Source organism: Malurus melanocephalus, unplaced genomic scaffold (genome assembly GCF_030028575.1).
Source record: "Malurus melanocephalus ecotype Western Australia unplaced genomic scaffold, MMel_1.1 scaffold_1127, whole genome shotgun sequence".
NCBI lineage: Eukaryota > Metazoa > Chordata > Aves > Passeriformes > Maluridae > Malurus > Malurus melanocephalus.
Genome location: NW_026624359.1, coordinates 37,063 through 45,484, shown reverse-complemented (window position 1 = coordinate 45,484; position 8,422 = coordinate 37,063). Strand labels below are relative to the sequence as shown.

The following is an 8,422-nucleotide window of genomic DNA, read 5'->3' as shown; positions in this document are numbered from 1 at the left end:
GCAGCACCATCTCCCCTGCAGTGGCACTCGCTGTCGCGGGAGGAGCAGGCCAAGTACTACGAGCTGGCACGGAAGGAGCGGCAGCTGCACTCGCAGCTCTACCCGACCTGGTCGGCGCGGGACAACTACGTACGTACCATCCCCACATGGGCCTCCTGCATGGCCCCTCTCCTGGGGGAGGGGGCTGCCTGTGCTTGGGGGGGCAGTGTTTGGGGTGCTGGGGGTGGTGGGTGGTAGTGGGACATCGAGAATACCACCTCAGTGTCACCTGATTGTCACCCTGTGTCACCCATGCTGGTGTAACCCTGACCAGGATCCCAGACATCCCCTCAGTGTCATCCCAATGTCACTGCACACGCTCTGGGGCAGTGCCAGCCCCATTTCCCACCACCAGCAGCCCCTATAGTAGCCAATAACCACGGCAAAACCTGAAATCATCTTTTCCAGGGCAAGAAGAAGAAACGAAAGCGCGAGAAGCTGGCGCAGCAGCAGAGCCACGACGCGGACAGTGAGTGCCCCTCCCCTCAGCCTCCCCCTGCCCACCGGGCTCTGCCCCTCACACCCTGCCCTGCCTGTCCCTCCAGGCTCCCTGCCCTCCAAGAGCAAGAAGCCGTGTGTGCCGTACCTGCCGGCCGAGAAGCCGTGTGCCAGCCCAGCCTCATCCCACGGCAGCATGCTGGACTCTCCGGCCACGCCRTCGGCAGCGCTGGCCTCTCCGGCCGCGCCGGCCGCCACCCACTCGGAACAGGCGCAGCCGCTCTCGCTCACCACCAAGCCAGAGGCCAGGGCTCACCTCGCCGTGCATTCCACCATCCTCACCAGCAAAGCCTCCTCTTCTTCTTCCTCYTCYTCCTCCTCTTCCTCCTCCTCCTCCTCCTCCAGCCTCAGCAGCCCCCCCTCGCTCCTGTCCAGACCCATCCCCTTCTCCTCGGTGCCCCCCTCAGCTCTCCTGTCCTCACCCCCTGGTTCCATCCCGGCTGCCCTGGCTGTGCTGCAGACACAGCCCCTCTCCCTGGTCACCAAACCTGCTGACTAAGGGAAAAGCCTCGTTGCCCCCTTGCCCTGCCGTCCCCTCTCCGCTGTACATTGCAGAAGCCACAATCAAGATTCAAACGCAGCCAAAACCATTATTGGTCAATATTTGACCCTTTCTGAACTCTTTGGAAGCAGACTCTAGAGGAAGGGGCTTTCTGCTCAGAGCTGCTGCCAGCAGTCGACCTAAAGACTGTTTTTATTAAAAAAAAAGGAGAAAAAAAAAGGAAAAAAAAAAATAAAATAGACCCTCCACAAGCTGCCGACGATGGGAATCTCCGTGGGATGAACCAAGTGCACGAGGCTGCCTTGGGGCACAGGGATYACACCCGCACGGTGATGCCAGCACCAAACACGGCAGGTGTTGAGCTAGAGCTGGCACTCCATCCCAGATCCAGGAGCAGGAATGCCTCCAGCTGCTCCCAAATCCTCCCATCCTGCTCCCATCCCTGGCTCCCACCTGCCAGGAGCTGGGTCCTGCCCCGGGGATGCTGCTCCGTCGGTGCTGCCCCTGCCTGYGGTCGTGCTGGGCTGGGCAGGCTCTGGGGCTGAGCCCTGGGAGGGGTTGTTTTTATCACCTCAAAATCCCGTTATTTTTCACAAAAGGAAATAAAACTCCAGCTGCAGCCTGCTGTGTGAGTGTGGTCCATGGGGGAAGCACTCGCTCCCTGTCCATTGCCCCYTTCCTGGGAAATATCTCAGGATGGAACTCCAGTCCTGCTCCAGGGGTCCAGCACCCCACAAACACCTCTGTCCACGGGCACAGGGGGATTCTGGGGTGTCCATCAACACTTTGCTGGAGTGATCCAGGCATCAGGACACRGCAGGATTGGGTGAAGCAGTTCAGGAGGTGCCTGAGCAGCCAGGGAGTGGGAGTTATTGTTGGGTGCTCTGTGATTGCTTCTTCCAAACCAGGCATGGAAGGGTTGGGGTGAAAAAGGACCAGCACRAAACCAACCCAATGGATTTTCAACCCACCTGGAGTCCTCCATCTGTTCATTACTTGGGTGTACCAGGACTCTTCCCTCTCCTGGTATTTTAAAGGGAAAAGCTCTCCATTTTTCCACTGGAATGCACAATTTTGTTTCTGTTGCAGACTGGCTTGGAGCTGCACCTGCCCAGAGCTTATTTATGGGATTCACAGTCCTGTTCCATCCCCCTCTGGAGTTTCCTGCCCTGTTCCTGTTTCCCAGGCCCAGCCTGGCTGCTTTCCACCCACACCCCTCCTGCATTTTGGGGACCACTGTGTCCCCCAGTTCCCAGCTGTGGCAATGGCAATGTCCTGAAAATCGGTGATGGGTGAGCCCATCCTGCAGCTGGTGGGTCTGGTGGGGCTTTGCCTCATTTTGGGGGATCAGTGACATTTTTTSCTCCTGTTGTGACATTCCTCCTTTCCAGTGCTGAGAAGCCACCAGGGAAGTGTTTGTAAGGAACAAGTAGACAGGAAAGGGAATTTCATGGTGATTAACGAGGATTTATCTGGTTTTTAGAAATGTGAGAGGTTGGCATCTATATCTGCAGCAGATGACACCTGGATTTGAAGATTTTCATATCAGAGCTGACAAAACAACAAAAACTCACACCTGAACAGGGCCCCAGCTATGGGTGCAGAGCTGAGCCCTGGTGGGGACACACCTGGGGCCAATGCCAACTCCCAAAACCTTGTGGAAGCTCCTGATGCCTTTGCCTCTGCTGCTGCGCCAGCTTCTTACACTTTTATTTCTTTTTCTTGCCCTGGAAAAGATGATTTCAGGTCCTTCCATGGCTTTTGGCCACCATAGGGGTGGTGGTAAATGGGGCTGGCACTGTCTCAGAGCATCTGCAGAGACTCAGCATCACCACTCACTGCCCTCAGCACCCCAAACACCTAGACCAGCAGTGGGACCACAAGCGTGGCTTCTCTACCCAGCTCAGGACCATTATCTGAACAGCTGAAATTCCCAGCTGGGAGAACCCCAGAGCTCCCAGAGTCATTGCTCATAGGGGCCCTGGCAAGCTGGGAGCAGCGAACTCAGCCAGCGCAGCTTCTGAGTGCCACCAAACCCTCCTGAGCATCATTACTGTTGTCACACCCAAGACAACCCCAAATTTGGGAGGTGTTTCCATTGCACGCTCCAAATTATTTAAATTTCTTTCTTTCAAAGGAAAAAAAAAAGGTGTAAATTCTGGAATAGGGTGTGATTCCTCCTCGGAAGCACCCGGGAGGACCGGCCACGTGTCACGCAGTCGTGCGAGCACCAGGGCGAAGGGGATTASGGTGTCACCCAAAACGTGCATGGCCATTACTTGAAAAGAGGCAAAACGGGGCTTTTTTGAGAGAAACTGTTCCAAGAAACTGGTTTTGGTGAGGAACGCCTGGACGACATGCGGTCCCRCTCTCCCCAACACCAGGAGCAGGCTGTGGACAAACAACTCCTTGAATTGGATTTCATGGGAAATTAGAGGCATGAAGGGACCTGTCACAAGGATTAAATCTGAACCAGAGCCAGACAGCTTCAAACAGATGTTGGGCTTCAGCAGGAGAATATTCCTTTGTTTTACTCAGCGTTTTCCCATACGGAAAAGGAACATCTGTTCTGATGCTTTCGCGGTGCCCTGGAGCTGAGACAGGGTGGGATTATCCCTGCCAGAAGCAATTGGTCACCAAACCCTCCTGGCCTTGCTGCTCTTGGGGAAGAGGATGAGACCTGGGATGCGTTAATCCAGTCTTGGGTGGACCCACAGGAGCTGTCATGGTTGAAAAGATCACGGGATCAATATATCCCTCACGCCTGCAGCAGCACAGCTGGATGAAAATACTGGGTTATCCATGGAAAATGGGTCCTTTTGGATTTTATCTGTCCCCTGGGAAGTGCTTCCACAGGAGGTGGAGTCACTCTGCCCATGGGAGAGGACTGGGCCAAGCTGATCTTTAAGGTCCCTTCCAAACTAAACCATTCCATGATTCTAGATGAGGAAAACTCTGAGGATCCTCTAGATGAGGATCTCTCATCTTTGCTGCAGAAAAAAAATGATATGTAGTGCGTTTTCATTTGGGATACTGGGACAAAGAGGTCTGGTGGTCTCACTGCTTGGTTTTGGATAAGTTTTAGGCAATATTYCTCATGATTTAACTTGTCCTCAGAGCCAGGAGGTGAAATGGAGCCAGGTTGTGGGGGGCCTGGGATGCTCCCCAGCAGTGTTTGGCTCTCTGGAAGTACCTAAAGGGGATCCAAGAGAAYGGTAGAAGGACATGGGACAAGGACCTGGAGYRACAGGACAAGGGGGAATGGCTTCCTACTGCCAGAGGRCAGAGTTGGATGGGATATTGAAAAGAAATTCCTCCCTGTGAGGGTGGGGAGGACCTGGYACAGGGGGCCCAGAGAAGCTGTGGCTGYCCCTGGATCCCTGGAASTGTCCAAAGCCAGGCTGGAAAGGGGTTGGAACAACTTGGGAACAATGGAAGGTGTCCCTGCCTGTGGCAMRGGGGTGGGACAGGATGGTTCTTGAGGTCCCTTCAAACCCAAAYTGTTATTCCACGATTTCATTTTTCAAAGTTGTACCAAAGCCTCCCAGTTTTGCAGCCAAAAGCCCCATGGTCCCTTGAGAAATGAAGCGCTGCCCCTGCTCTGTGGATGCCTGGTTTTCCACGGGGTATATCCCAATCACATCCAGAGCAGGGGAAAAGGTCAGGAGGGAACCAAATGGAGCATCAGCAGCAGAAGGAAGGAATAGCACAGCGTGAAGAGAGGTGGGACAGCTGGATCACGCCAGAGCTGAGAGGCACCAAACAGCTGGAACAGGGGTCAGCATGGCYGTGGCAGGGTCCCCATGAGAGCTGGGAGCATCTGTGTGGATGGATGATGGGCCTGGGACTGGAAATGAGCAGCTGCCTCCTTGGTAAATCACCTTCACCATCATCAGTGCCCGTTCCCTGAGTCAAACAAAGCTTGGGAAGTGCCTGAGGTTTTCTGCGAGGAGAGGAATTGCTGCAGGGCTGGGTTTGGGGTGGAACTGGATCCCTACAAGTGCCCAAGGCCAGGCTGGATGGGGCTTGGAGCCACCTGRTTTAGTGGAAGGTGGCCCTGCCCATGGCAGTGGGGTGGAATGAGATGACCTTTTAAGATCCCACCCAACCCAAAWCATTCCCTGATTCYATTTTCAACCTTTTCAGGTTGAAAACCTTTTACAAACTGAAATCCACCCCCGCAACCCCCCTSAGGCCACAGCCACCGTGGGGTTTATTGCCGGGAGCTGGCTAACGCCTCGTTAAGAGCTCATTGGGAGCAAACTCCTGAGACCGCTGGGAGCATCTGGGAGCCAGCTTGGAGCTTTCCCGCCTGGTTTTTGGACACGGGCTCACTTCTATCACCTCTGCCCGATTGCTTAATTGCAGCCACCTCCCCGCCCTTCCCCACCCCCCTCCCTCCCCAATCTTTCCCCCACCCCCCGCAGGCTGGCCAGGCACTAATTGAAAAGCCTAATGAGGTCCCAGGGGTCTCCTGCAGAGATGGAGCTAATTAGGGGCTCCACCACGAACACCGAGGTTTCTTCAAACCTCTTTTTTTTCAGGGGCCGGAGGGGAGGGTGCACCAGATGTCCTGTTATCCCRCTCTGCACCGGGATAAGGCTGGTGCTCCACGTTCTCCGGGCTCCTGCCAAAGCAGCTGGTGCAGAGGCAGTGGCTACACTTAATACATTTTAATTAGCATCATTAAATTCTTCCATTTGCTAATTGTTTCTCCTTTTGATCCTTTATCCTGACCAGATTAGCCCTCAGGGAGAAGGGGCGGGATGGGGGATGCAGACATGTCGGACAAGGTGAGGACTTCATTATCTTGACACCAGACCTTGGGACAACACGTTAAATCACCCCAATTAGTGTTAATTAGGGCCAGATTTGTGTGTCCAGCCTGCTCTTGGTGGCTATTCTCAGAAAGAATCATCCCCAAAAAATGAATCCACACGGATTTATGAGAGTAGATGGCATCACTCCAGGAGCACCCCAAAACTGTGCTGAAGCTGGGATGTTTCACCTGTCATTCAGGTGAAAACGTGCTGAGGTTTTGGGGTGTCCTGTGCAGGGCCAAGAGTTGGACYCRATGGTCATTGTGGGTCCCTTCTGAYCTGGAATATCCYAYGATTCCACGATCCCATGGTCCAGGACTGGTGGCTGCCATCACCCTGGCTTGGCCACGTTGCGAGAGACACGAGGTGAGGTGAGGTCACTGGTCCTGTTTATCCTGTTTGATCCCAAGAAAAGTGTTGGATTCCGATGGGAGCCACCAGGCTCTGGCTGATGTCAGCCTCATCCGTGGTATTTTGGGCACAGCTCCATTCCCAGAGGCATTGTTGTAAATCCAGAGGAACTTGGCCTCTGCTCAGTCACTCTTGACTTCCAGGGGGTGAGTGAAAGCTGAGCATGTGAAACAGTCTCAGTTCTCTGTTTAAATCCCAAAAACGCATTGGGCCAATTGTCCTGCTCTCCTTGGAAAGGCTGGCATGGGCAGAGCCAAGCAGCAGGGATTGCTGGAATGTGTTGAATTGAATTGAGATTCCCCAGAGATCGGGGGGAAAAAACATAAGAGAAGAAAATTAACATCTTCTGCCACACTCCAARGCAGGATTATCCTCCAATCACTGTGTGAGATTCAGTCGGTTTCCATGTGACATTTTTCACATGTTTTAGGGTTAAAGGAGTGACTGGAGCAGCCAATGGATCMATGAAAAGTTGTGATTCCTTCTGGAGACAGGCAAGGTTTAGCTGTGTCTAAGGTTCCATGGAAGGTGTAACCAAAGCAGTCTGTGTTCTATCACCATCTCCATGAGCTGTTAAACCAGGGTGGGCAGAGCTCTTTATGCTCAGCATGACCCAGCCCTGGTAACACCTCTGGGGGCCATCTCTGCTCATGGGCCATGGAGGGCTCTGGGAATGACCCCTGGAATTCCATCATCCCATTGGGAGATGCCCCACACAAAAAGGAGGAACTGCACATCCCTACTGGCACATAAACTGAGGCTCTGGAACATTGGGACACTTCTCCCACTGCATTCCCAGAGGAGAGGAGCTCCAGAACCAGCCCTGGACCTGCAGAGATGGACTGGACCTGTCTGCAGGATCAACGCTTGGACGAGAGCACATCCATCACTGCAACAGGGCTGCAGCACCATTGAACATTGAACATTGAACATTGAACAGATCACATCCATCACTGCAACGGGACTGCACCACCACTGAACATTGAACATTGAACAGAGCACATCCATCACTGCAACGGGGCTGCAGCACCATTGAACATTGAACATTGACCCAGAGCACATCCATCACTGCAACGGGGCTGCAGCACCATTGAACATTGAACACTGAACATTGAACACTGAACATTGACCCAGAGCACATCCATCACTGCAACGGGGCTGCAGCCACCATCCAGCAGGTTCTCTCTCCTCTGAGAAAATTTTTGACCCAGCAGGTGAAATACAGCTGGGAGACAAACACAGGTCACATCAATCACTGCTTCAGGACACCCAGTGCCATTGTCACCGTGGTGGTGGCACCTCAAGGACCTGAGGCCATCAGATCACCTGAGGAGCTCAGCTCCAGGCTCCAGACCCTGGAGCTGCCCAGACTGTAGCAGAGGGATGACAGAAATGAATGGCAGGGAGAGTTGGGAATCTTTCTACATTTTTATTTCATCTGCATCGAGTACAGGTGGGTTTGTGTTCCAGACAGCAGAGCAGCAGAAGCTTCTGGAGGAGTCCAAAAGAGGCCATGGAGATGCTCCAAGGGCTGGAGCCCCTCTGGAGCCGGGCTGGGAGAGCTGGGGGTGCTCACCTGGAGAAGAGAGGGATCCAAGGAGAGCTCAGAGCCTCTGCCAGGGCCTAACGGGGTTCCAGGAGAGCTGGAGAGGGGCTGGGGACAAGGGATGGAGGGACAGGACACAGGGAATGGCTTCCCACTGCCAGAGGACAGAGTTGGATGNGCTGCAGCCACCATCCAGCAGGTTCTCTCTCCTCTGAGAAAATTTTTGACCCAGCAGGTGAAATACAGCTGGGAGACAAACACAGGTCACATCAATCACTGCTTCAGGACACCCAGTGCCATTGTCACCGTGGTGGTGGCACCTCAAGGACCTGAGGCCATCAGATCACCTGAGGAGCTCAGCTCCAGGCTCCAGACCCTGGAGCTGCCCAGACTGTGGCAGAAGGATGACAGGAATGGATGGCAGGGAGAGTTGGGAATCTTTCTACATTTTTATTTCATCTGCATCGAGTACAGGTGGGTTTGTGTTCCAGACAGCAGAGCAGCAGAAGCTTCTGGAGGAGTCCAAAAGAGGCCATGGAGATGCTCCAAGGGCTGGAGCCCCTCTGGAGCCGGGCTGGGAGAGCTGGGGGTGCTCACCTGGAGAAG

At 54.0% G+C, this 8,422-nt stretch overlaps 1 protein-coding gene across 1 annotated transcript in view; it reads left to right on the top strand.

The window, feature by feature from the left end:
* The window catches only part of TCF7L1 (transcription factor 7 like 1), a 22,499-nt gene extending 21,225 nt beyond the window's left edge, over positions 1-1,274 (top strand). Inside the window, exons 7-9 of the mRNA XM_057387086.1 lie at positions 5-129; positions 448-508; positions 585-1,274. Of these exons, the coding sequence (XP_057243069.1) occupies positions 5-129; positions 448-508; positions 585-1,036 (638 nt within the window). The 3' untranslated portion in view covers positions 1,037-1,274. The remainder of the gene's footprint in view (positions 1-4; positions 130-447; positions 509-584) is intronic.
* The last annotated feature ends 7,148 nt before the right edge of the window (positions 1,275-8,422 follow it).